The following is a 27,624-nucleotide window of genomic DNA, read 5'->3' on the forward strand; positions in this document are numbered from 1 at the left end:
ATGATCTTGCAGCTTTCAATTAATGAAACGCCTTTTCAAATGAATTTCATAATTCTCTTGGAAACAAATCCAATTAAAGTGCCACTCAACTATTGTAATAACATTTAGATTGTTCTATGCCTATTTATTCACTAGACACTCAAACTCAAGTGCAAATTCGATTACGTTCCAACCAAGAGGAAGCGAGAAATTTTACCCTGGTTGAGTTTATTGAAAACGCCCAACACAGCAAGAAGCCAACACACAAGCTAAAGAGGACGTAAAAGGAAAGAAGGACTGAGGAAGGGAAATCAAGAAAATCCTCGTGCACTTTGTTGTCAATGTCAAAGACAGAAAATTTACACTTTGTCTGAAGACTACTATCTACTTGAAACCATCTTATTCATCTCCTTTCCGTAAAACATGGTAGGTTCGCTCAGAGAAGAAGTCAGCTTTGCTGAAAAATTATATGCTCCACGAAGGAAATCTTTTGTCGTGTTGAATCAATTTTGTGATAGATAGACAGATAATAAAGAGAGGTTCCACCACAACATGATAATTACGTAGCTGTAATTGTTCTTGTAAGACATTAATTCGTATTTTTCCAGTTGACAATTGTAATTTCCATGAAACGAATGAGAATTTCAAGAAAAAACAAAATTTTTCTCCGAAAGCTGTATTATTGCCAGAACTAAATAATTTCTAGGCTAATATTTTTTTGGAACAGTATTTTTTTCTTGTCAATGTATTCTTTCTTTGGTATCATCTTATGGGGATTCCTCAGCTCAGATGATTGAGGTACAATTTTTTTTTTCCTGCCGATAGTTCAAATTCTCTTAGGGCTATTTTTAATGGTCATGTGAAAAATTGAATTTTTGTGAAACATTTTAAATGTCGTTCTGGCAAATTAGTTGATTTCCCGAAACAAATAACCAGTGAATTTTCAGGAAAAATTATGAAAAATTTGGCTTTCTTTACACGGAAAAATTGTAAGTCAAAACTTCATTTGTGGCTACATTCTAGAACGGTTGAGATAAAAAAAAGCGGCAAATATTCACGTGCTAATCAATAAAATTTTCAGAGCCGGCACTGAAATTTTTCGCTAGTCGTCACGTCGCGCCTTTTCCCCGTGCTAGCACTTGAATTTTTCTAGAGAATTTCTCGCCGTGTATGTCTGTATAGAGCCAAGGCCGATAAAAAAAATTACTCAACGTTCTGACGTAAAAATTCATCAACTTCTCAACGTACTTTTCCCACGAAAATAAAAAAAAATGTCATCCCTTCAATTAAAATTACATTCCAACCCAATAAAATTTCTGAAATTGAAAGGGAATATTCGTTTTTTGTGTCACATTGTTCCTGAATTTGAGTGAAAAATTCCTGAGTAAGAATTCGACCATGATAATCAATTCGGGTGTTGGAACACCCAAATTGACAATTGAAATACTGAATAGATTCATCGGTCAATATTATCTCTTTCAACAACTCTGAGTTTGGGAACATGAGAGGTATCACCGTGAATGAAAACGTCAAAACCCTTTGACTTTATTCATCAAATATCAATCAAAAAATCGTGTAAAAGAGATGCGAACATTTCAATGGAAAATAACGGAAAAACTGTTCAATAGTGAAAATTCCAATAGAATTTTCCCGGGTTTGAATAGGAATCAAGAAGGATATTTCACTCTGTAGTTGAAAATGGAAATATCCACTCCTATAGTATGGGATTTTATTGGAAATGGGGTCAAAAACGACTTTGATTGAAATCGAATAACATATAAATTTTCTGTTGAGCGACACATGGACGTGAGATGTAGTGTTCTATCATCCTTCGGATAACGATGATTGTACCCTCGTGAAGAATTCCTTGAGTGCACTTTCCACTGTCGGACCCAATTGTTTCAACATCCACTTGGCTGTACTTGGACAAACGATGATCACTCCGAGAAGACTGATGGTCAAAGGAGCCAAGAAAGTCCAAATGAGCTTCAAAGAAATTAATCATTAATAACAATTCAGTAGCGAAGTGGTAAAACGGTTTAAGTTGACTTATCTGCCAGTTGAGTTTTTGAGGAATATTTCCGAATCTAAGGGACATAGCAAAATTTTTGTTATAACCTTTTTTATAGAGCCAATTGAGAGCTAGAACAAATGTTATCACGAAATATTCGCTATCTCCCTTAGATTCGGAAATATTCCTCAAAATCTCAACTGGGAGATGAGTCAACCTGAAGCGTTTTACCACTTCGCTACTGAATTGAATAATTCTCAATTACCCAATCCCACCTACAAATCTATAATTGAAAACGCCGTGGCTATTCGCACTACTAAACGCAGCGTGTCACACGCCGCGTGTCGCACGCTGCGTGTGAGACGCAGTTTCATATACGCCGTGGCTATTCGCACTACCGCACGCAGCGTGTCACACGCCGCGTGTCGCACGCTGCACGCGTGTTCGCGTGTGAGACACGCGACATGCGGCGTGTGAGACGCAGATTCATATATGGGTCGGCCAGCACAACAACACGCAGCGTGTCACACGCAGAAATTCATAGAAGGCCCGAGTGCAGGAGCGGATATCGAAATATATTGCAGTTGATTCTAAGGATGATTGGTTGACACGCTGCGTATTGTGCTCTTGGCCGACCCTTATATGAATTTCTGCGTGTTGTAGTGCTGGCTGACCCTTATATTAATTTCTAGGTGTGACACGCAACGTGTCGTACGCTGCGTGTGGTAGTGCGAATAGCCGCGGCGAATTGTAAATTTTCACAATAAAGGTATTTCTGGTGAAATTCAATCGGGGGATTGCTGTAAGTGCCCCTTGAACGGAAATGAAATGAAACCCTTTAAAAAAATTTCTGAAATACCCTCGTGTTATTCAAAGCCATCAAATTCAAGGAGGAATAAAAGTCGCTTACGTTCAAGAACCAACACACCACTATCCAGCCAAGAAGCACGGTACCGGCTGTACTGAAATATGACGCATACTCCGGTCGAAGCAGACACTGAAGATACGGTACCTTTTCACCAAGATCAGCCAAAATAATCTCCATCTGTTGTGTCATGTCATGCCCCCAGAGTACATAAAATCAAAAGCCCTCAGGGTTACTGAATGATTAATAGGTGTTACAGTATCGGATATCTCGACGCGAGCTATAGAATTGAACCTCAGAAAAGCGCAAGAGTCGCAGTTGACTTGTATCGGTTGATCGATGATGACAGGATTGAAAAATTCAGAGACACTGCAATGCAATTAAGCGAGCTTTAGCGACGCTCATGTACACATTCAATTTTTTTCCGTGCATTCAACGGGAAAATTGTCCGTCCGAAATAATATGTGTCGTCACTTGTGCATAAAGTGAAATTTTGCGCAAATCTCTCTTTTCACACATTGTGATAAAAAAAAATAGTTTGCCACTCCTGGGAAGTGTTCTTTGCCAGTTAGGAGGGTCGCACTCGCCTTCGGCGAGCGCCACACACCTCCCACGGGGCAAAAAACGCTTTTATGCACTCGTATCGAAATATGCTATTTTAATATGAGTGCGGAAAAGTGATTTTGGCGCGAGGGAGGTCTACCAAAGGAGCGAATGCCAAAGGTGAGTGCATTTTTTCCACGAGTGTCGGACTCATGGGAAATTATGTTCCACAGAGGAGATCTTCTGTCGTGTTCAAACAATTTAGTTGTAGACAATAACGAAAGTTTTCACCAAAACATGATAATTTCTGTGGCAATAATTGTTCTCGTTAGCAATGAATGTGCCTTTTGGGTAAATACAGTAGTTCTGGAGAGAATTATATGAGGCGCGGGTTATATCAAGTGAATATTACTGAGTAGTGTACATACTTTCCCAGTAAACACTTATAATTTCCACGGAGCAAATGAAAACTTCGAAAGAAAACTTGATTTGTTTTCCCGAAAACTGGAAAATTTTAAGTAAATAATTTCTAGTGGGGGGGGGGGNAAATTCCTGGGGGGGGGGGGGGAGAAACAAATAAGTTAAGTAAGTACATAACTAATTAAAACAGAGTTGAAATAAAATCAAAATAAGAATTTAGAAGAAATTTTATGTAATTGACGTTATTTAATCATTAAGGAGAGGAGGAGGCATAAGGTAGGTGTAAAACGGAGAAACCGTTTGTAATACCAAAGAGTTAAATAAATATAAAATAAAATAGTTACTATAGAGGAATTATTTTTTTCGGTGTAAATAATATTTCTTTCTCGTCAATGTCTTCGTACGGTATAATCCTGTGGGGGTTCTTCAATATCAAATAATTGTGGCAAAATAAATTAGGTATTCCTGCCAACAGTTGGAATCCTTCTAGGGATATTTGTAATGATCACGACAAAAATGTTATTTTTTTGAAAGTGCTCACATCCCCTAGTATCAAGATGGTTTATTTCCCCCAAGTATATCTGCCCCACTCCATCGAATATTCTCACGTGGAACATATAATTTTTGGGAGAATAATGTTTTCTCCCAGTGCATGTCTGACATTTATACATGCCGGGATTAGAAATCAGGAGATTCCGGAGGTTGAAATTTATCACAAGATTTTCCAACGACCCTTTCAAGTATTCATGCATTTTTTTGGACTTAATCATGACTTTATTCCCCTTCTTCCCTCACCCTGGACCTTCTTTACGTGCAATTATGTAAGAAACCCCGCTCCCATCGCTGATTACTCTATCGCGAATTTTATTTTCTCAAGTAAAAAAAAATCTTCGATCAAATGAGATATCGAGTCGACGGATAGTAACGGAAGAGAGGCACGGAAAGTATTAAAGTAGGCAAGGAAATTACATCACCACCACGGCAAGTGGCACTTTTGCGTGTTCTCTCGCTTTAAAAAAGAGGAGAAAAAAAATACAGCTTTGAGCAATTTTCATTCCAACGCGTCAAGCCAGAAAAGAGAAGAGGAAACCCGCTTTAAAGAGGCAAATGAATTCTGTGAAAAAATATTGGGTACTCACATTCATTATGTTGAGTATCTTTTGATGGTTTTTTCACGAGGAATTTTCCGTTCGAGGTTATCAGTGGGTTTGGCTGCAAGAGTTCACTTATGTCAAATCGAAGAATGACAATCAAACAGATGTTTTTCAGCTTTTTTTAAAGAACTACTTTCACGCTGAATGACGTACCGAGTGATTACTACTTTTTTCTTTCGAGCGTTCGGTTGAGAGCAACGATGAAAGCTGTATTTTACTGTTCTGACGCATTCAATATTTTTTTATTCGCTGCTTCAATCGCATCAGCATAAACTTGCAGCTGGCTACTGTGAAAAGTCGATATTCAGGGGAATTTATTAATGGCACGGTCGAAGGTGCACCGAGAGAAAAGTTCGGTAGAAATTATCCGAACGTTCTATTAAAGTGCAGCATGAGTGATGTTTTCCTCGTGTCTATCTCGAATTGAAAATATTGAATGAATTTTTTAATTCTTCTCTTTGCTCGTCTTAACGCAACGGACCGGGAATTTATTGAAGCTGCATATTCTTTAATTCGAGATAAAAATGAGGAAAAACTCACCGTTTAAATGAATTTATTAATCATATGAACGAAGAAATACGGAGAGAAACGTTCGGTTGAAATTCACCTACCGGTCAATAAAAGTGTACCATGAATCATCTCTTCCTTTTTCTATCTCGAATTTTTCTTAAGATTAAATGTTGAAGAATGAAATTTGATATATGATAAAGATTAAATTTTATTCTCCGCTGGAAGAGTTTTGTTCTGTTGTTAATGAAAATTATTGTGTAATATTTTTGCATGACCTATACTAAATTTTGCCCCTTGCAACAATAAATCTTACCATACGGTACAAGGAGAAAAAAGTCGTAGAAAAATTACTGAAAAAGGCAAATGGAAAAAAGGTTCTTTATAGCTCAAAGCTGCATATTGTTAATTTTGGGTGGAAAAAATTCAACATTTAAGAAAATTTATTAATCACATGATTGTACCATGAGTCATTTCTTCCTCTTTCAATATCAAATTTTCCTAAAGATTGAATTCTACATTCCTCTTTATTAATTATTGTAATTTAATTTTAATTTAAGGAAGTGTTGATCTGTTGATAATTTCTGGATGACCAATATTAAATTTTACCAGTAATTTTTACCATACGATACAAGGAGTAGAAAGTCGTGAAAAAAGTACTGAAAAACTCCGATGAAGCGAAATACCCATCTCTCTTTTTTCAATTTTAAATCAGGAGCACAAAGGCTAGGATAGCACTGTTGAATAATATTTACCAACTCTTTTTCTCCATATAAAAATTGAACTCCCGTTGAAAACTCGAACTACGAGAGGATTTCCAGATCAGAGTGCAATCCTCCAGAATATCCCACAAAATTCCATCAACTTTCAGAACTAATACCAGCAAAAAGGTTCCCCGAATAACCACGGAATGTAGTTAAATGCAGGGTTCATAACAGCAAAATGAAATTGGCCTCAACAAGTATGTGGGAGAATGGTGCGTCAGTCTCCTTTGTTTCATACTGGTGGGGATCTAAAGACTGCATGGTAGACATAGTTTCCCCAACCAACAGATTCCATTGTCTCGTATAATGAGCAGGACGAATAATTGTGCTTTCTCTGTGTGATGTAAAAGCCTTCTGAGTCCTTTGAAGGAAAATCATTCGTTGTTTCCACGACCTTGAGTGCTTCTTGGACTTATCTTCGCGAGATGTTCAACATGAATATTAATTCCACTAAGAACATCGCGAGGTGTTTTACAAGAGACGAATGTGGTTTTCAGCAGTGAGGGGAGAAACAACCTAACACTACAAAGTTAATTTATGCCACGCTTTGCGATAAGTAAAGTTTAAAGTGCTTCAAACTCGACTTCTGCACGATGTGGCATAAAATAGAATAGACCACTCGGGCATAAACTTCGTTTTCAACATTCGTCGAAAACGAAATTTGTGCCCTTGTACTCTAGTATACTATTGTTAATCTAAATATGTCACGTTTCAAGTGAGAATTTTTTGCTTCAACAAATCCATTTTTTTTGTATGAGGTCATGATTAATAATACTCAGAGGAAAAAAGTTTCTGTTTCCAGCGCCAGAGTACGGAAATCCAGAACTATGGTGCTGCACTGAGAAAAAAAGTTTTGTGATATCGTCTTCACTTGTATCGAGAAACTCATGGCGCGAAAGTTCACAAGAAGAAAATATCTTACACTGAGAAAGAAAAAACGTTCTTCGAGAGACTTGCTACTTCTCCAAAGACGGGGATTATTTGTTGATGACAAGAAAGTGATTTCCCAAGCCAAGTCTAGTAAATCAATTTATTCAATAGTTTTTAAGTCTCAAATTCAAGATATTTAAGTACAAAACCAGTTGACTTGGCTCGAAAAGTCGCTTCCTTGTTGTGACCAAATTGCTCCTCATCTTTTGGACAAGCAAAAAATTACTTACGAATATTTTTTTCTTGTTTTCAAGCCGTGAGTTTTTTAACACAAGTAAAGACGTTAAGATGTTATACAAGTAAAGACGTACTTTTCAACAAACTTTTTTTCTGTCAGTGTGGAATCAAGAATCGTTGGATAATGAAATGAATGATCCTGGGCATTCAAAAATTAGAATTACTGACACAAATACTAGTCGCGCATGAAAGTGATCCTGTGGTATACCTGCATTCTTGTATTTTTTGTTTACGTTTGGAGGTCATTACAAACTCCACCGTAGTTCTATCAACGAATGTTATTCGAAGTATTCCCAAGCGACTCGACCGAGTAATTAGAAACTTGGTGTATTACACAGCATTTGAGAAGCATCGACTTTCAAGCAAATTCAAAATCTTGTAAAATGCAAAGCAAATGAAATGAGTTTCAAGTAGAAATTCCCGGATGAACTAGTGTTTGTGACTAGTGATGTTTCACTCTCGTTAATAATTTTTGACCAGGATTTGTTTTCAGACGTATTAACATGAATGGCAGGATTATATCACTGAAAATTAGTGACAAATATACTTATTTTCAGGATTTTCTGGGAGTGTGACGTTGAATTCAATTTAAAAATAACGAATTTTCCGATTTTTACTGAAAATTTAATGAAATTCCCAATTTTTAAGCAGCAAGAAAACAAAAATCCCCTAAGATACTTAAATATTTAATCAGAAAATGAATATTCAATACCAAATGAACCTGAGTTTTCAATTGATTGAACATATTTACCTGAATTTTCTTGATTTCTATCAATTTTCACGGAATAATTAATCTGAAATTTTCAGTTTCCATTCATTTTTCCGTAAGATCTGTAATTTTGGATAGAAATTTCCAACAAGTGTTCCAGATTTTTTTTCTCAAAAATTTTTTCTGCTCTGTGTCGTCTTGAATTGTACAAATTTTCTCCCCTAATCCCATCAAAACATAATCCCCATTCGTAATCTCACAATTTTATTCTGTTATCAAAATTTAAAAAATAAAAAGTTACATCTGATGGCATATTTTCTCCCCTCCTCCATTTCTGCAAGAGCCTCCTGAATAACTCCTGCAGATTCAATCCTCCCCCTCACGCTCCTGCACCTAAAGAAAAAGCATATCACATCGCCGCACGTAATTCCGCCCAACTGAGCAAGGAAGTATGGGTTTACCACAGGTATTTCCTCATTATAGTTTCCGTTAAATTCCTGAAGATGTTCAGTGTCGATATTCCTCGTCGTATATGGCACCGACACTGGCACAACACCAATCCCAATTTCTGGATTGTAAGACGAAGAGTATGATGGAAATTCGATGGTGCAGCTACGAGCAATTTCCAGTCTCGATTCACTCGGGCACATCGATGATATTTTGCTCAGAACGCGACACGTCATCTGACCACACCATGCGATGGAAGACTGCACACCTCAACCATGGGTACCAAATTAATTGTCCCGAGAAGGTAGGTGACGAACTCTCACGTATATAGGCCACCAAACCCTCTTGGAGTGTTCATCATCAATATTTTATGGATAATTTTGATAATGTAATTTTAAAATTGTACTGGGGATGAAGGGGAGGTGCACAGGATAATGAAATTTATTCCCCTGATTGACAGAAGCAATTTCCGTAGACTTACATCGTCACTCGTAACATTTCATAAAGTGATTAAATCTGAACTTCACTGATATGCAAACATCTCATCATAAAAAAAAGCAGTATCATCATCATCATCGTAAAAAAAAGCAGTAACAAAATATGGAATCGCGAGCATTAATGGATTACCACTGGGTGAAAAAAATGAGTGCCTGTGCTTGTGTTCATCCGTATAAAAACCAGAATATTGAGATGAATTTATTTCACCAGGTCGAGTTATTTCCCTCATTTTATGGGACAGGATTAATGAAAAATATTATTATCAAGGTCAGAAGATTTTATGATTTAACCGTAAAATAGAGATTCACCCTCGCCATTCATATCCCCCCCTGGGGTAATTATAATCCGACGAAATAGGTGTTCCCCCCACTGAATAAATTCAAAATTAAATTCAGATGTGTTCGCTGGCGAATACGTTATGGATCAGCGAATAGCAATTGCATTTGGTAACCTAGTTTACTCATTTTTTTACCGGTGAATTTGGTGTTATTTTACTCCATGTAATCAACCCAATCACGTGCGGCAGTGAGCGACAAACGTGATATCTCGGTGCTTGGGAATGGGTTTGTGGAATCTCACACAAGAACAAACATGAAACGTGATAAAAATTGTGCACACCTCTTTCATTCCGTTCGTACCCGTAAAAACGCGCCACATTCAGGTGCTCTTTGAATGTAGTGCATGTTGTGAGAGGATCAAATAAACATTTTTTTTTCATTTTCAGGGAAAATACGTTTTTCATACTCACGCTTATTAATATCCGGCTTTTTCGCAGTAAAAGTAGACACACAGGTGGAACGACAATAAGGGAGAATTCCAAGAGTCTTGAGAGGAGGGCTAAAACTGTCAGACATCCTGTGATGGTTATTAATCCGAAAAACTCCCCCGTCACGACAATAATCTAGAATTTTTTAAATGTAATTTACAGCTTCAAATGAATTTTTAATTTGGTGATTCTGAATTCACATAGAATTCAATATTTCAATGAAGGGTTGAGTTTTCAAACTGATTCTGAATATTAACGATTATATTCTATTGAATTTTGTCTAGATTGACGATTTAGAACAACAGTCGTCAAAACTTTCACAACTTTCTTTAATTTCCATCATCGTAATTACCTAAAAATTGAATTTCCATTGATTTTTTAATTGAAATTTCAAGAGTAATTGGCTAAAAGTGTCAGACATCGGTTATTAATCCGAAAAACTCCCCCGTCACGACACTAATCTAGAAAAAAAATTGAATTACATACGACTAGATTTTTTTTCTAATTGAAGTAATAGCTTCAGTTGAATTTTCAATCCCATTCTGAATACTAACGATTATATTCTATTGAATTTTAGCTAGACTGACGATTCAGAACAACAGTTGTCAAAATTTTCATAACTTTCCATAATTTTCATCATCAAAGTCCCTAAAAATTGCATTTTGATTCGTTTTCTGCTTAAAATTCCAAGAGTAATTAAAATTGTGCATAATGAAAATCGAATTTTCCAATTAGTTTTAATTTACTAAAATATTGTGACAGAGTGAAACGTACTCACTTCGATAATTGTCATAATTGAGTCGTTAACCAAAAAAACATTATGCGATTATGACAACGAGAGTTCCCTTCATGGCATGCAATTTAATACGTGAAATCCAAATAATGAGTGTTTCAATTCCCATGATAGGAGTGGTGCGCGTGGAAATGTCAACCTTCAAAATGACAAAGCGGGAGGACTCCCTGAGGGGAGTTCACGTGTATGGATAGAGATGAAAAAAGTGACTCTCTACTAGCCACCAACATTTGTGATTGTCTTTTCATTAGAGAAGTGAATCGCTCAATGTTTTTTGTTCTCTTCTCCCCTCCTTGCAACGTGCCCACACCAACAGTGAGATGAAAGACGGTTGAGGAATTGTCATCTGGACACTGAGCACGTGCTGGCATGATGACCCCTAGGCACAGAAGCAAACCACAGTACCAGAGAGGGTGAGGAGAGAGAGAGAGACAATGGCTGGATAGTTTGGGAAAGCTCATAAGTTTTCCAAGCTCTTAGCTCTTAGCTATGAGATCTCAAAGAGTACACGGGCAAAATGTTTCTGGAATTCTTCGGGGGAAGTCAAGGGGAACAATATTTTTTTATGGAGGGGTCACCGTAAAAAAATATATGAACTGGATTATGAGATGATTCAATTTGTAATTCTATCAAGAGAAGGATATTCTTCTTGGGGTCTGTGTTTCGTACAGTCATTCTGAGGGGCTGGAGATACCCTAATGCTTGACATCAAACGAAACCACTGGGGAGTGCCAGTGAGTTGCCTGAATAATGTCATAACTAAGATGTGGTTTCGTTCGAATTCACTGGGTTTTAATACAACGATATAAAAGGGTGCTGGTTTGTAAGGGGGATGAAGAAAGATGTTGTATATTCTCTATTGTCTTTTGCATTTTCTAGGCCGCGGGCCAAGTGCTTCCCTTTGAGCACCGAGGGGAGTGAGGGTGCTTTCTGAAAGATAAACTTTCCCTCCCACTCGAGAGATTTAATTTCCCTGGCTTTTTCTACTTGCTGGAGGTACGTCGGCTCGCGAGTATTATGTGACATCTAGTAGATACAGCCGTGAAACTTGTGTGGTCAGACACGACCGGCCATGTAGAGGTCCATTCGTACCGACATGTTTTTAAATTATATGTAGTTTCATGTTTGACTAACAGGAATTTCAATTAATTCATGAAATTAAAATGTGAATTGAAGATAGAGTGAGAACTAAAAGTTCTAATATCTGAAACACATTTAGTTAATTATGATACGATAATTCTATTGGATTTCTGTTGTTTTCTTTTTTTTTTCATGAAGAAAATCAAACAAAAAAATTATGCTTTAAAATATTCTTGTATTCAAGTACGATTTTATCCCACATCAACTCAGTCAAATCACGGAGAAGAATCGTCAATCTTCAAGTATTTTTTGGTCTCATGATTTTTCGACATGTAATATATTCATGATGTAACGCGGAACGATAATGATAAATGAGAATTTATCCGAGTGCCGTGAAGCGCAAACATTCTGAGATTTAAGTTATTGAAAATAATTGACTTCTCTCAATATAATAAATGTGGTCGTTATATTAGGAAATTTTTCTTTCGGTGTAGTGAAGAAGTACTCACAAATTATTTTTCTCTCATCATTTATTAACGAAAACAACAGTCACATACATTCCTATGAAGTAAGCATTCTGCCTAAAACTACATGAACATCGATAAATATACTCTTTCTCCCTGAAATCTCCAGCATTATCCAACTAAATTTAGTACCTGTATCAATAAATTGTTTCTGAAATAATGCGCAACAAAAAATGCCTCAATCTCATTCCTTATGAACATTGACATCGAATGTGGGTTCAGTTGATAACAATACTGCTCATTACTCAAAATTTTCAAATTTAAAGTTCTCCAACTGAAGTGAATCACCGCATTGCATGAATTACATAAAAAAAGAGAACAAAAAAATTATGTACAACTGAATACAATGGACTTCAGACTTTTCTTATCTTCATCGAACTAGAGGAATATCAATAACGGGTGTATATCACGTTAAACACTCCTATTATATATGTAGGTATTCGTCATTATTGTCACTAATTGATTTGTAACTCTCTGTTACTCCTTATGTGAATTAATTATTATCAACGCACTATGGGGTTTAAACGTTCTATATAAAAAATATGGATATGAGTGCGCAATAAATAACAACGGGATCCTATTCACCATTCAATGGTCCCCACTCATTATTATCCATTTTCTCACGTTATTGTCTGATTGTAAATATCCATCGATTCATCAATCCTTACAAACTAGATGATTTGATCCACAAATCACCATATTCAACATCATTATTCGTTTTTTTCCTATTATCTAAGGAATGCATTTGGCAAAAAATAATCGGGCGAAGAACACGAAGCCTTCGGAAATGCATGCAATATCTATAAATATTTCCTAAACAGTATTGACTATGACACCGTTGTACTAACTGTAAAGGTAAATGGAGGAGGCCTGTTACACCGTTGAGAAATTTCTGACTGAAACTTCCGATATATTTTTCGAAAATTTTCCCGGTAAATTTCTTGGAGATTTTCTCGGAAATTTAAAGGGATTTCGTCATTGAAAATTCAGAGTTGGATGAAAAAATGATTGAAAACTGTCAATGTGAAGTCGATTATTTCATGTAAATCAAAAGAAGTCGGAAAAATTCAGGTGAATAAATCCTTGAATTTTCAATTTAATTAAAATCCAGCATAATTTGGTAATCAAGGGGCAGTTAAATATTACGTCACACGATTAGGGGCGGAGGGGGGTCTGTAGTTTGTGACGCTTCATGTCACACCATAGGTTTTTTATTTTTTAATCGATGAAATTGCAAATGCAATTTTGTAAAACTATCCCAAAGATTCCCAAAGAGGAATTTTTCAATGCTGTGATGAACACAATGAATAAATTACGAAATGTTGAAAGAACATCGCGTAAATATTCAATTGTTCACATAATCAGTTGTCTTCTTATTTTTGTTTTTCAAATTCAATTCAATGTGTGTGACGTCTTGTAACTGACGGCGGAGAGGGAGTCTAAAAAGTGTAAAGAAAGTCTGACGTAATATTGTTGGATGCTCTGGACATTCATGTTTTGATTGAAAATTCAATTAAAATCGAGAATTCTCGTCCTCTTCCTGCTAAAAAATATTGAAATCCCATGGAATGTTCACTGAATTGTTAAATTTCGCGATTCCCCCTTCCCCAAATGGAATTCGATAGCGCTCATCTCAAAATAAATTCTAGATTGTCGATTTCGAGTTTTTCCTAATAATAATTTTCCAAAATGTGGGCTCTGGAGGCCAGTTGCAGATTAAAATTTGGCATTCTGTCGTCTCAAATCGTTCGGTATGACGAGTGTGATGAATGCACCGAAAGCGAGCATACAACACAATGCAATATTAGCCCAAAAGTCGCCCCAGGTGTTGATCAGTATTCGGTAGAGTGTTGTAAGTATTATCCCACATATTTGGGTGACGGCGTTGAGGAGCCCAGCCGAGGTCCCCTCTGGCTCCGGGTAGGTCAATTCGGCGGCGAACTCGAAGCCAACGGGCAGATATCCCGTCATGAAGAATCTGATTAAAAATTTCGCAATGATTACAACTGATGTTGATTGCATTCAATGAATGTTTACTGTGGAATCAATGAGATTTACCCTAGAAGTGCTGCTGTGCAGTACACCACGATGATTGATCCACAGTCCAGAGTGAATGTAAATACAATGAAACCCAACAGCGAACATATGTAAATTCCAAGAGTTGTTTCCCTTTATGAATGAATGGTGAATTAATTTGATTCGTCAATTGTCGGGTATTATTTTTAATAGCGAAGCGGTGAACATGACAGAACAGAACAGGACAGAACAAGTAGATTTACCACACATTTTCAGGAATATGCCACTGATTTTCAGTGATTCATCCCTCATTTTTAGGAATCTATCTTCAAGTTTTAGGGATTCGGAAATCTTTTACCGATTATTTGCGATTTGGAAAAATTAATGATGTCTTCCTGAGAATTAGTAACGACGTCACTAAAAAATTAGTGACAAAATTACGGAATTTCAATATTTTGCACTGACTGACTTTCCCAGTTGCGAATGCCTAATAATTGAGAATGAATTCCTGAAAATCGGCCACATGTCCTTGAAAATTGAAACTTTCGTTCTCCTTGCAATTTTGAGTGACATTATCCCAATTTTCCAGTGACACCGTCATTAATTTTCATTAAACTTCAGTGATAAAGATCACTGATTATGCGAGTTATTCTAATCACTCTCCAATATCGCCAATAATTGGTGATAGATTTCCAAAGTCATGTTAAAAATCATGTTCAATCCATCACGTTTGGCCACTTCGCTACTAATTTATATCGTCATTTACTTGAACTTGTGAGTTTTATCAAGGATAACACCACAGAAAACGGATCCTGCCATGCCTGCACAGACAATCGAGAGCCCAATTCGACCGGCATCCGTCTCAGCATTCTGAAATATTCACAAATTGATCTTGAATAAATTTAGCAACAACACTTAGCAACTCGACGGTGTGAGTATACCACGGGTTAATAATAAACGATCAGACAATCAGGAATATCTCCAATTGTCTTTTGAGCATAAACACTGAAAGAATATCAACTCGTTATAATAATGGGTTGATTGTGCGTCACTCGTGCAACTAAAACTAATTACCTCAAAGTGATTCAAGATAAGATCATTGAGAAGAGTGCTGATGCCATAGAATATTCCGACATTGACGCCGTAACTGAGGAGTAATAGCAGATAACCAGAGTTGAGAAGGAGCCTCTTGATGGACTGGAAGAAGTTTTCAGACTTGTCGGCTTCTCTTTGCACCGCTTGGGCCGGACTCGGTGGCAGGGGTGGTTGGGCTTTGAAGACTGAACGCAAAAAGTTGTTGTCAAAGTGCTTTCTATGTACATTTCTTATGCAAACTTTTGAATGAAGGTACTTTGTACGTACATAAAATGATGAGCACGAGGATCACGGAGCTTGCCCCGGCTACGATATAGAACATTGTTTGTAGGCCATGTTCAGCGGAGGTCTTCGGTACGAGCATAGGTGGGAAGAGGAATCCAATGGCAACACCCAGCTGAAGTTGAAAATAGAAAGGATTCAATTCGATTATCAGAAGACTTTCATAAACTGTTAAAAAATTCAAGTCTATGGTCTTGCAGGTTTCCGTTCGATATGCATGGCAGGTTCTCCGGGCACTATTAGGAGGAAGTGGAACTTTCATGGACAGTTGACTAGTCATTCTGAGGAGAATGACATTTGCCTCCATCGAACTCGATTGAGGGGGGAGAACATAATTAAATTTCAGATTTCAGGTTATGTACCTGAATTTTTTTTATTTCTATCAATTTTCTTGAAATAATTGAGCTGAAACTTAAAATTGCTATTGATTTTTCCATACAATTTTGAATTTTCAATGACAAGATTCCTTGACATTTCAACAGTGTGGAAAAAGAGGTTTTGTTACGATTTTATTACATTGCGGGCGTATAAATTAGATTTTTATGCGGAAAGGAGTTTCTGTAAGCATTCCCTTCTTGTTGCGCCTGAAACTTTGGTAAAAAATAGTAGAAGTCTAGTAGAAATGACAATAGTCAGATGAGAATCCCACAGAAATAGTGGAATTGTTATAAAAGCAATTGCATTTTTCGCTAGAATTTTAGTAAAGATTCTAATTTCATCAATCGTTTGTAGAAATTTTACTCCCTGTACCATAAATCTGTAATTTCGAAGGAAAATAAGACACTTGATTTGTCGAGGCTATCAACATTCAATTCTATTAAGAAAATTATCACGTTATGTCATGAAATGACAAAACAATTCCAAATTTCATAATGAATTTTCATGATTATTCAGTTTTTTGTTGGTAATTTTCAATTCAACATTCGATTTGAAATTCATTTCTATGAAAACTTGAATTTGCAGCAGATTAAGAATTCACAAAAACTGTTGCTTGAATGTTCCCAATTTTTAATATTTTTCAGTGTCATATGAAACTGGACATTGAGAATCCCTTGAATATTTAAGAAACTACCTAATTCATCAATAAAGAAATATACATAAATTTAATGTAAGTTTGCCGTTGTTAAAAATTTCAAGATTGTTCACTTGAAATTTCAGGAGTAATTTTCTAACAGTGCAGTAGCAGAATTATTCACACAAAGTCGTCAGTACTCCACGCGGATCATTAGAATTGTATCGGATCTGATAATATACTGATTGAACAACACGAATAGTCGACAAATATGAAGTTAACATTTTGAAAATTGAGGAGTTGCTGAAACTAAAAGTTGAGGGGACTTTTCAATCATCCCAAGCATTATAATTTGCTCCATTCACTAGATATCCCTCACGAGTCTAGACTTAAATGGGAAGTGAGACTTATTCCCTTGGTACAAATCATTTCAACTGTAATTTATTGCACCGTTTATCATCACTTATAACACAATCATTGAAACATTGAACTTAGACCAGTATCCTGTTCCATGATTGTTAATGTTATCTTTGAGGGTCACTCGGAGTTGTTCGTCTCCATTAAAAATGATTTCAAAACTAATGATGACGATGGAAAACCTTTCATCATATTTCCGCAACCGGCGACATAAACGAGTGGAGATTAAGTGGTGCAGTTTAAATTGAATCATTCGCCGGATTAATTCACACGGCTAATTTACGATCCCCCGCGGTGTAAAATGGGGTCGAATCCCCCTATTGCTGATTCAACATGGTATTAATCGTGAATTCTTGACGAGCAACCAATTCCCACTTAATTTGATAGCCACCTACAGGGAGATTGATTCGCTGGGTCACTGTCGTTCTCATCCTATGCAAATTAACAGTCGAAAAAAACATTAGTTTTGTCAAGGAATTAGTTTCTTGAGAGAAGAATTTATTTTTTTAGGAGCGTATTTTTCCAGGCTAGTCATTCCCAGATGAGACGGAGTAAAGTTCACTACTATCCTCGCACGTCTGCCCCTATTTAAGGTGAATAGCTACTGAAAATTGAGTTTGCTCTACGATTACTTGACTTGTTCGGTAATTTTTCTGCAACTTTTTCCTCCGTGCATCTCCAACTATTACAATTACGTTAAATTATGGGATGATTATATTACATATGACCTTGAATGAACTCCATTGACAATTATTAACATTTAGAATTATTCCAAATTATTTTACGGAAGAAAATCTCAAATTTGAAAGGATTGAAAAATAACGAAGGATGTTTATTCAAGGTCATATTGTAGCATAACCATCGTATAATTGAACGGGACTGTAATATTTGGAGATGGGTATGGACCTGGGAATGACTGGCAGAATAAATAAGCTGCTAAAAAAATGAATTCTTTTCCCAAGAAAATGATTCCTCGGCAAAAGTAATTTTTTTTCTCAGCGTACAGAAGCATCAAGACGCATCGATCACGTACTCAAATACATGCGATTGGCTCTCCTCATCCGAATCTCTTTTTTTCCTGTCGGCTTCGCAGGATGGAAATGGAGGGAAAATTACACCGACGCGGATAATAAACGCATCGTGGAATACGTTTTCGAAGTTTTTAATCAGGGAATGCGCAAAAAATGAAGTCTCCTCTTTTATTACGCAAGATTTATCCCGGTAAGTGTTATTGTTGAATGGAAATGTGATGTAAATCTCAGTCAACCACAACATTTTTATTAGATTTCCTCAATCATTACACGGCATGAGAAAGAATAGGAAAAGAACAAACATAAAATTATGAACAATTGAATGTTATGTAATATCTCATCTTCATGAAAATTTAAGAATACCAATAACGATTGTGCAACACGACAATTATATATGCACGCATTCGAAATTATTTCCGCTCAATTTAATAGCCGCATACAAAAATTGATGATCTGCAGCTCCCACGTGCTTCTCATTCTACATAAAATCACATAAACTTTCATAAGTAGTCTTTTTCCCTGCGATCTACAGCTTTCTACTGAGTTAAGTATCTGAATAAATTGATGAACCAAAGTGCAACGAAGATTAGGGTAAGCTCGATAAAATGTACATTGAGATTAATAATACTTTGTTTTACTCGAAAAGAGGGGAATCACGAGAAAAATACGCACAACTGAATTCAGAGACGTTTCACAAACGTTTCACAGCCTTTTCTTATCTTCATTGAAATAGACGAAAATCAATAACAGATGTCTATCACATTAAATACTTTTATCATACACGTAAGAAATCGCCACTGTTGTAACCACACGGACAGAAAAACAAACAGTTCTCAAACAACTCTGATTAGAACCAAAAAAATTGCGATTTGAAAATTACGATTAAAATGAAAATGTGCTACTGCTGATCATTTGAAGACCGTCTCCTTCGTTTTGACTATCCATTAATCAACGATAAGGTATTCCTGTCACTTAGGAACTAAATATTTCTTGATAAACTTCCCTCGAAGAGAGATTTTTTCGCCCGGAAAAGGCACCATCTCGCGTCAATGATCCGTTTCTTGAGTGAAATATTTCGTTTTTATTGAAAGTAGAGCAACTATTTATATTCGAAACGTTCAAATTCAAATGGAAGAATTTCTGTTTTGGTAATTTTCCCCCGTTATCACTTGTCTTTCACTTCTAACGACCCGTTTCCACCCAATTTGATAGTCAATCTCCGGTCCATCCACGTTGAATACCTCACAGAGCTAATTTTATGATTTCGGTATGTTTTGATATTCAAAACGAGTAGATAAGCGCTTTAATCGCATGACTAGGTGCTTGTTCACGTAGGGTACCAACGTAAGTCATGAACCACAGGCAAACATCCTTCATAGCAGACTACGTGACGCCTTGGAGGAAACATTCATTGTCAGAGTGACACGAATTTTAACTAGTTACGATGAACTATGTTTAACCACGTGATTCAACAATGATACAATGATATTATTGCAGGATAAGTCGAGGGGGGATAGACACCTTAGACGAGAGAGTGTATGGGCAGGCATTTCATGTAATTGAGTCGTTGTTACAAATTTTTTGAAATTCAAGCAACAGCTGCGTTTGAATGTTCAATGTTGTGCATTTAATTTGATACTGAATAGTTCATGGAAATTCTGAAACATTTCATTCAATTCAATTTTTAACAGATTGACAATAAAACAAATAATGGCCTAAATTTTCACAATTTTCAATCGTTTTCTTGTTTATATGACCCTGAAAATTACAATTTCATTCATCATTCGAGAAACTGATGGCTTGTGTTGAACAACACATTTGGAAACCGCCCAGTGATCGGACGAATTTACATATTCATGGTAAAATAAATGATTAGTGCAGTAGAATTGAATTTTTATCTCATTAAAAAGCCAATGTAATATCATAAACTCAATGAGAACTTGTGAAACGTTTCTATACTCGAGTTATTATTGAATTTTCATAGAAAATTTTTTTCTGGATTTCAGTGCCGTGGAAATCACTAACTTTTCTATTTTTCTCTGTGTTGTTCATTCGAACACTGGACGCTTCACCCTAGCCGCTACTAAAAATGTCAATATTTTGACCTTTAAATTTCAGGAGCAATTTTCTAGAAGTGAAATTCACTCACCTGATTACCAAAAACTCCGATGCTGCAAGCACTGCTGACCTGATCGGGACCGAACCAAACGGCTGCTAATCTCGATGGGACAGAAAGTATAAACGTTTGACTCAACGCCACTATAGTGTGTCCTAGAAAAGTTACCCAGAACTTGTCAGGCGATACACTGAATACTTTAATCCATGAGCCTAATGCAGTGCCAGTTGCGCCTATCAAGGCCGCATTTCTAAGTCCCTGAATGCATTATCAAACATTGATTGGTTAATTGTGCGATAAAATAATTTCACTTACCGGTTAAATTGACTTTCAAACAATTTTTTTATCGCGGATTAAATCTCCAAAGTGGATCAACTCTTATCGCATTTGGGTGTTTCTTTTTTTCAAAAAAACATGTTTTTCTTGGTTACTCACAAATTTGTCGAGGAGATAACTGGCGGGAAAAATAAAAGGTATGTACGTTATCATGTAGATCAGGCTCGTCATATCCACGGCGAATGAATTTACACCGTAATACACTTGTATAATATTTCCAATTATGCTGTATTGAATCCACTGCATGGCGTTGCACGCACTGTAGAGGACGAAGATAGATAGGATCAGCCATCTTCGGCGATAAATTTTTGTCTCCACTACCTGCGGAGCATCGGACACGTGACATGAATGTTAAACTACAATTACTGCTTGAACGATATATCCTGTGATATATTCAGGCATTCATCAGGTATTCATATTGACAGTCGATACGACCAATATGTTTTGTCGCATGCGGTGTAATGATAAATAACAAATATAATGCGTGAACCATACTCTCTTTATTTTCATGAATAATAAAAAACAGTGACAGGGTACAATTTGGTGATACAATCAGTGGAGAACATGCTTCATTTTCATTGTTTTAATGGAGAGAAATTTCTATTGTAATTTAACCCTAAGTTATAGTAATCGTGTGGTGTACGGAATGTCTAATGAATGCAATATGTCTGGTAAAAATTACAACTCGGAGAAAATGACACGGAGAATTTTATTTTCATCTTCAGGAATTTTTGACTAATTTTAAATAATTCATCATCAATTATTGGTGACATTTAACTGCCTACAATAACCCTGATCATCAGTGATTTCTATCATTGAAATTTGGTGATAATTCGAATTCGCTAGACACTTGTATTAGATTTCTATTGAACTTTCTATTAGTTTTTGGCCGATTCTGTTGACATATTCAGTAGAAAATATTCTATAGAAAAATTCAAAAGAATTCGATTTTTTTATACAACTTATTCTATTAAGATATTTTCAACTGAATTTTCTCGGTTTTTTTGTTTCATTTTCTTGATGAGATGAAAAAAAAAATAGAATGAGAACGACTTGGAAAATTTGAGCCGAAGAAATTCCATAGAAAATTTCTGAAGAGAATAAGTTGTACGGAAAAATCAAATTCTATTGAATATTTTCTATTGAATATTTCAACAGAATCGACCAAAAACTAATAGAAAGTTCAATAGAAATCTAATACAAGTGTTTAGCGAATTCGAATTATCACCAAATTCCAATGATAGAAATCACTGATGATCAGGGTTATTGTAGGCAGTTAAATATCACCAATAATTGATGAATTATTTAAAAATTTTCTAACGAATTGCTAGGTTTTTCTACTAAATTTTTTCGTGCGTGATACCTAATAATTCGTGATAGATTCCCAATAATCGGTGACATTTTCCTAACAATTGGGCATACATCCCTGGAAAACAGTGACATATTCCTGAAAATCAAAACTTTTTATCTCTATGCATATAAAAATTATGATGAGGTATAATTGTCATGCATGAATAATCCTTCATAAAAATCGCTGTTCTCCCCGGGAATTTTCATGAGGGGTCATAAAATTTCCACAACTGAAGAGGAAAAACTCATATTTCACTCCGCATGTTCCGTGTTTCGACGTAAAAATTTTCCAAAGAGCATTTTGCCTCCCTTTTACGTCCTCCCACACAATTTTTACTTGAATTTCCTCTAGAAATAATTCTAATTTTTACCAGAGTTATTGCATTTTTCCGAGAATTTGTGAAAAATCTGAAAATCCACTACTCTGCACGATCACCAGATGCTACGAAAAATTCAATAGAACTTTTTGCTTCCGATTTAGAAGGATTACCTGCGTCGGTGGTACACCACATTCCACGGCTTTGACGTAATCTGACGATGTCCTACCCATTTCTACAGTCTGCTGCATCCAAAGACTGAATAATTTTCCTCCTCCCACTTAAATCTATAAAATTCCTCTCGCAATTCTCCGGAAAAACCTCTCAACTTCGTTTTATTGTAATTCTGCAATGAAACGGAAACTCCCCGTTTTTATTCAAATCAGTATGATCGAAATATCATTAGCGGTTCGCAAGCCGATGCTCGAGTATTAATTAGGGGTGGAATGGGACCAGTCAGTCGGAGTTCGATGAAGAGGATGCGGAGAGTATCGCGGTCTCCATTGAAATTGGCTTCAAGTGAATTCCCAAGAGCCATCCGGCATTAATTAAGCGTGAAATACAAAGGAAGTTCGATAATCCACGAGATATGCTGGAAATGGGCTTGCGATGTTCTATCCCCGGGGCTGAGAATTTTCACGTAATTTATATCAGTGGAAATTGACCTTCCTTATCGCTGTAGTTAACACTCCACTGGTACCTCGAGTTCTCTTTCCCCCCGACAAGGTTCTCTTTATCTCAAAAAAACTAAGTGATTTACGCCTGAAATTAAATTTAGGTCGACATTTCACATCAAAGCGACTACCACCTCTGACTCCAAATAAAATTGTATTTTTTCCCTCTCAAGTTTTCTGAGAAAGCACAAAGACACTGACGTCACAATAAAAATGAAAATAGTATTTGCGACTTTGTCGAGGAACTGGGTATTTTTATCACGGAATTACGTCGTACTAATTGGAACGGGTGCTTAGGGACTCTTCCACCGAGACACATGACTCCAGTACTTTTGACTCGTTACACTAGATTCTTTTAACATCGTTGCATATGCATGAGATGCAGCTTCACCTTAAGAAGTAACTCGAAACCAAAAATCTTGAGCTTCTTGTTGAATATTCAGGAAACAATGACGTCAATGATTGTATACTGCCTCGATCCCTTGATGACTCCCCGAAATAACTAACTAGACTGATATTAAGGATATGAAATTGCCGTCGACTCATCCGCTGACCAGGTCACCCGACCGAAATAAATCAACTAAATGTGGAAAGGAAGAGGGAAGAATCGAACGTACCTTTATTGACGATTTTTTTCCTCGAGTGTTTCATGTGATGAGTTGACTCAGTAAGCTTGGTATTTCTGTCGCATAGGCACGGTTTCATTCGTTTCCCCTCCCTCTTGATGTGGGGGGTTATCAAAATATTGGCACAGTAAGTCGAGAAAAAATATGTCGATAATGTCCTTAACAGTTATTATAAATGCTCTCTGATAGTGAATATCTTATTATTGTCGATATTGTACTGGTGTAAACATGAGGCCCAACTTTATTCTCGTTTATTAACCAGGGAATCCTTGAGTGAATCTATGTCTACAGCTTCACTCGGAGTTCAGTGGCTCAACATTGAGTCCGCTGATAATGTATATTTAGACGCGACTCCAGTTAAACGCCTCTGCGAGTCCCCAAACAATGGTGTATATTACCGATGAAGCTTTCTTTGCTGCGATCCGGGTCTCGTTGATCCATAGCCTCGATTACCACAGACTCCACGATGCAATTAGCTCGTCGTTATGATGATTTCCCACGGCAATAGCCATTGATCATCGAATTCCCTCGTTGTAACACTTGTCAACAATTAACTTTGGTAATTCAATATAAATCACTGGTGTCACTTTGAACTCGCCATCAAATCACCAAACGCTAAACTCCCCCTTTTATTCGCTATTTCGCTTGCAATTTAAAAATACTCGGGGGAGATTATCACAAAACGGTCCTGCGTTCTGGGAATTTCCGGGCGCGGGAATCACGCTTGACTGGGTGATTTATGGTTTTCCTCTAGAATGTATCGATCGGGAAAATGGGTGATGGGGTCTCGGAGTGGGTGAAAAATAGAGACAACAATGGTGACACTTGACACTGGCTGATAGGTAAAATATAGTTAACGATTTTGAATTGGAATGAGAGTTCAGTGAATTGAAGGATTAATGAATCCGGTTGAAACTGAAAATGAGACACTTGGAGTGACTAGTGATCGATTGAAAACACGTGGTGTGTCAAGTGAGATTGACTCGTTTGAATCATGATTTATAAAGTGTAGTCTCGCTCTATATTTGTCGCTCATGTGGTTCCCCTCTCCAGACTAACGGAGACTCGTCAGTGATACCGATGGGGCTGGCACAATCGGCGAGCCTCGGTGCACGTTTGGGGAAACAACTCGATGGGGGAACTATACCAGCGAGAGAACCGCCGGGGATGGCGGAAGAACATCAGCTGAGCGCCGCGGCGGTTAGTTGATATGGCCAAGCGGGTATATTGGTGCGACTTGCTTCTGCGCGATAACCACACGCGCACTGATATCCAACACCAAGGTCGGATAGTGTGCGATTTGTGTTTGTGTTAATTTACGATTTGCCACTTTGTTTTTGGGTTTGCTTGGGGTGACTGGGCGGAAATGTCCGAGACTGACTTGGGAGCTTATGTTGATTGGTTTATGAGTGACCAACTAGTTGGTGAAATTCAACAACTAATAATTAATCAATTTGGAAGTCTTAGTAACGAAATTACGTGAAAATTCAATGAGAAAAAAATCCAAGGAGATCAATTTTGACTGCCGAACTAGATGGTGAGGGCACATATACATTTGGGAACAATACCGCAATCATTTGGATCTTTATAATCGATCAATGTCTCGCCTATAATTTGTAATTAAATTTGAGCCATCAAAATAATTGACGAACATTTATTGACAATTCAATAAATGGTTGTCGAATGAAATTGAAAAATCTTTCCTGAATTTTAATTAATTAGTTGGTAAATTTTAATAACTAGTTCATAACTAGTTCATAATAATTTATCTTATGATTTTCTCGGGTTCGGTAAAAATCATTCTCCGTTACAGAAAAATTATACGAAAAATTGGAACAATTACTCACGTTCACTGGGATAATTTTTTATGGGATGCAGAGTAAATATTATAATTTCGGGACAAATCGCCCTCACGTTCGGTAAACTTTCCCGGGCCAACGGCGTAAAATTTACTATTAATCTCGCACTTTTTCCTCTATTTAAAGTGAAAAAATACTGAATAGCGAGTTTGCTCCACGATTACGTGACTTGTTCGGTAATTTTTCTCCAATTTTTTTCTCCGTGCATTCATTCGCGTTTTATTTTGGAATTGAGAATGAGTTTTAAAGGTCGTAACGCTCCGCTCGTCATTTAGATTGCACCTGATAAGTGTTTGACGGAGCTGAAGTCATTCGAAGAACCTTGGGTTAGTGATTTGGAAAAGGTAGAGTGGACCGCTCGCATCGATTTCGGGGTCCAGGGTACTCGAGTACGCTTCATCCCAGCTGCCGAGTGGAGACCGTTGAAGTACTGGAAACTTGAGTTCCGAACAAACAACCAGAACTCCTGGCGTTATGGACTGGTGTTTGTGATAGCCACTGGATACGTTTCGTGCACATCCACGGTTTGTTGGGTTCTTTTTATTTAGTGGAGGAACGAAGTCTGGGAGGAGTTGTAAGCTGAGATTTTACGGCTAGCTATCAGATTCTTCTTGCCTTGAGAAATGGGGGATTGTGGTTTCGAGAGAAATATACTGGCGCGATTGATAAGAGGTTTATTGCCGTGGATAATCATTCTTGTTGGGGGAATTTCGCTCATTCAGGTCGAAGGATTTGCTTGAGATGATTGAATGATTTTATGGTCGTTATCAATGGAATTTCATTGGTTTTTTTGATAAAGACATCGGAATTCGGGGACTGGAATGTTTGTACGGGGATAAATTGAACGATTAAGGCAGGAAATGGATTTATTTCTTGGAATTTAAAATATTATGATGAAAAAAATTGAAATTATGAATAATCCCAGTACACGGGTAGAAATTTTGAGATGAATTCATAGTAGACGTTTTGGAAATTTTTCTCTAGTGACAGTTTCTCGAAAATTTCATAACTTGATGAAAAATCTGTGGAAATTAACTAATTATTAAATTAATAAAAATTGACAGCAGTGAGGAAATTCAGGTGAATATATTCTTTGATTTTCAGTGAAATTTCAAATTCTATTGATTTTTCCCCTTTAAATGAAATTCCACATCGCTCGCTCGAAAATTACTTTCAAACTGTTCATAAAATTTTCATTGTTTTTCTAACAGTACATATTTGCATGTTTTTCATGTTATGTAGAGGAAAAAAATCTTACGAAAAATTACTCTATGATGTAGGTAACCGGAGGGCAGAGTGCGAGATAAAAATGCAAGACACAGGATGAATTTTCGCCGTTGTAACGCAATTTTCCCGAGATTAACAGTAAAATTTGTGAATTGTTGATGAAAAAGTACAAGAAGACGGACAAATTTCCTGGATTTTCAGGGAATTTGACTAACTTTTCACATCCTTCGATATTTTTACTGCATTTTCGTTCCAATTGTTTTTCATTTTTCTCTGTCTAGAAATCAAAATTGGACTTACGGCTCTACTCCTAGCGATCTTCACCTCCTCAGTGGGCACAACTTGAAAATGACAGGTATCCCTCATCTTACTCCCCTCCATATCTCAGATAATCCACTAAACACGATCCGTGACAATAACCTCACGCATACTTTATGAAACCCAAATAAAAACTGAACGCACACTGGAGCACCACCAAGTGTGCGAGTTGGCAGTGAGTTGGCCTAATGTTTGAATATCGTATTTACATTTCGACGCAAATGAAACGTCGTGAATAAACTCGTTGGTGACTACCAAGTGGATGCTACGGATTCCATGACTACTTACACAATACCATCAATTAGAGGATATAAAACCACGACGAACAGAAGAACAAGAACGGCATCAATTGAGGAATTCAATAAATTTCTTCAATTGAACAGATTGACTCTAAAAATGTTCCCCGCGTCTGACCACGCGTGATTATAATTGAGTTGTCCCGTGGAGTATAATTGAATACTCGTAATGATGGGCTCCAAACTATTTCTCCAATTCAATTACTCGAAAACGTGTGTTGGGGAAGGTATTGGTGTCGGGTGTACCGAGGAGCTGACGCGGAAGGTCTAAGGCAACGTATCACGTTTCCTCGACATCATTCCCCCTCGATGGCAGAAAATAGCACCTGTCACTTTTCAATTCTGAGACTGCATCGAAGGAGAGTACATGGAAGATAAGATTCAACTTCGATCTATTGTTTATCAGTGTACACCACTTGCCGTCA

At 36.9% G+C, this 27,624-nt stretch overlaps 3 protein-coding genes across 4 annotated transcripts; all 3 read right to left on the bottom strand.

Annotated features, from left to right (window-relative positions):
• Window positions 1-1,716: 1,716 nt before the first annotated feature.
• Window positions 1,717-27,448, bottom strand: LOC107035560. Its single transcript, XM_015253039.2, has 3 exons — window positions 26,886-27,448; window positions 2,901-3,035; window positions 1,717-1,965 (listed from the first exon to the last, which is right to left on the bottom strand). The coding sequence occupies exons 1-3, from the start codon at window positions 26,964-26,966 to the stop codon at window positions 1,804-1,806; spliced, it is 378 nt and encodes a 125-aa protein (XP_015108525.1). The 5' UTR covers window positions 26,967-27,448; the 3' UTR covers window positions 1,717-1,803.
• Window positions 8,428-10,730, bottom strand: LOC107035551. The gene is made up of 4 exons (XM_015253026.1): window positions 10,609-10,730; window positions 9,813-9,965; window positions 8,581-8,826; window positions 8,428-8,512 (listed from the first exon to the last, which is right to left on the bottom strand). The coding sequence occupies exons 1-4, from the start codon at window positions 10,621-10,623 to the stop codon at window positions 8,486-8,488; spliced, it is 441 nt and encodes a 146-aa protein (XP_015108512.1). The 5' UTR covers window positions 10,624-10,730; the 3' UTR covers window positions 8,428-8,485.
• Window positions 12,216-24,668, bottom strand: LOC107035534 (uncharacterized MFS-type transporter C09D4.1). Of its 2 annotated transcripts, none has more exons than XM_015253006.1 (9): window positions 23,491-24,668; window positions 22,373-22,545; window positions 20,632-20,853; window positions 20,230-20,454; window positions 15,606-15,735; window positions 15,318-15,523; window positions 15,010-15,113; window positions 14,286-14,396; window positions 12,216-14,205 (listed from the first exon to the last, which is right to left on the bottom strand). In XM_015253006.1, the coding sequence occupies exons 2-9, from the start codon at window positions 22,448-22,450 to the stop codon at window positions 13,944-13,946; spliced, it is 1,338 nt and encodes a 445-aa protein (XP_015108492.1). In that variant the 5' UTR covers window positions 22,451-22,545; window positions 23,491-24,668; the 3' UTR covers window positions 12,216-13,943. The 2 variants fall into 2 exon arrangements, with proteins under 2 accessions (XP_015108492.1, XP_015108500.1); XM_015253014.2 differs by lacking the exon at window positions 23,491-24,668 and adding an exon at window positions 23,265-23,442.
• Window positions 27,449-27,624: the final 176 nt, after the last annotated feature.

Source organism: Diachasma alloeum, unplaced genomic scaffold, assembly GCF_001412515.2.
Source record: "Diachasma alloeum isolate Michigan unplaced genomic scaffold, Dall2.0 Dall_scaffold_00176, whole genome shotgun sequence".
NCBI classification, from domain to species: Eukaryota; Metazoa; Arthropoda; class Insecta; order Hymenoptera; family Braconidae; genus Diachasma; species Diachasma alloeum.

Coding starts and splice junctions, on each gene's coding strand:
- LOC107035534 (XM_015253006.1), bottom strand. CDS start 22,450: ATGCAGCAGACTGTAGAAATGGGTAGGACATCGTCAGATTACGTCAAA. Junction 20,455..20,631: donor GTTATCTCCTCGACAAATTT/GTGAGTAACCAA, acceptor TAATGCATTCAG/GGACTTAGAAATGCGGCCTT. Junction 14,206..14,285: donor TGCACAGCAGCACTTCTAGG/GTAAATCTCATT, acceptor ATTTTTAATCAG/ATTCTTCATGACGGGATATC.
- LOC107035551 (XM_015253026.1), bottom strand. Junction 8,827..9,812: donor AAAGCCGGATATTAATAAGC/GTGAGTATGAAA, acceptor TGAGGTGTGCAG/TCTTCCATCGCATGGTGTGG. Junction 8,513..8,580: donor ATAATGAGGAAATACCTGTG/GTAAACCCATAC, acceptor CTTTTTCTTTAG/GTGCAGGAGCGTGAGGGGGA.
- LOC107035560 (XM_015253039.2), bottom strand. CDS start 26,966: ATGGAGGGGAGTAAGATGAGGGATACCTGTCATTTTCAAGTTGTGCCC. Junction 3,036..26,885: donor AGATCGCTAGGAGTAGAGCC/GTAAGTCCAATT, acceptor ATGACACAACAG/ATGGAGATTATTTTGGCTGA. Junction 1,966..2,900: donor TGGTGTGTTGGTTCTTGAAC/GTAAGCGACTTT, acceptor ATTTCTTTGAAG/CTCATTTGGACTTTCTTGGC.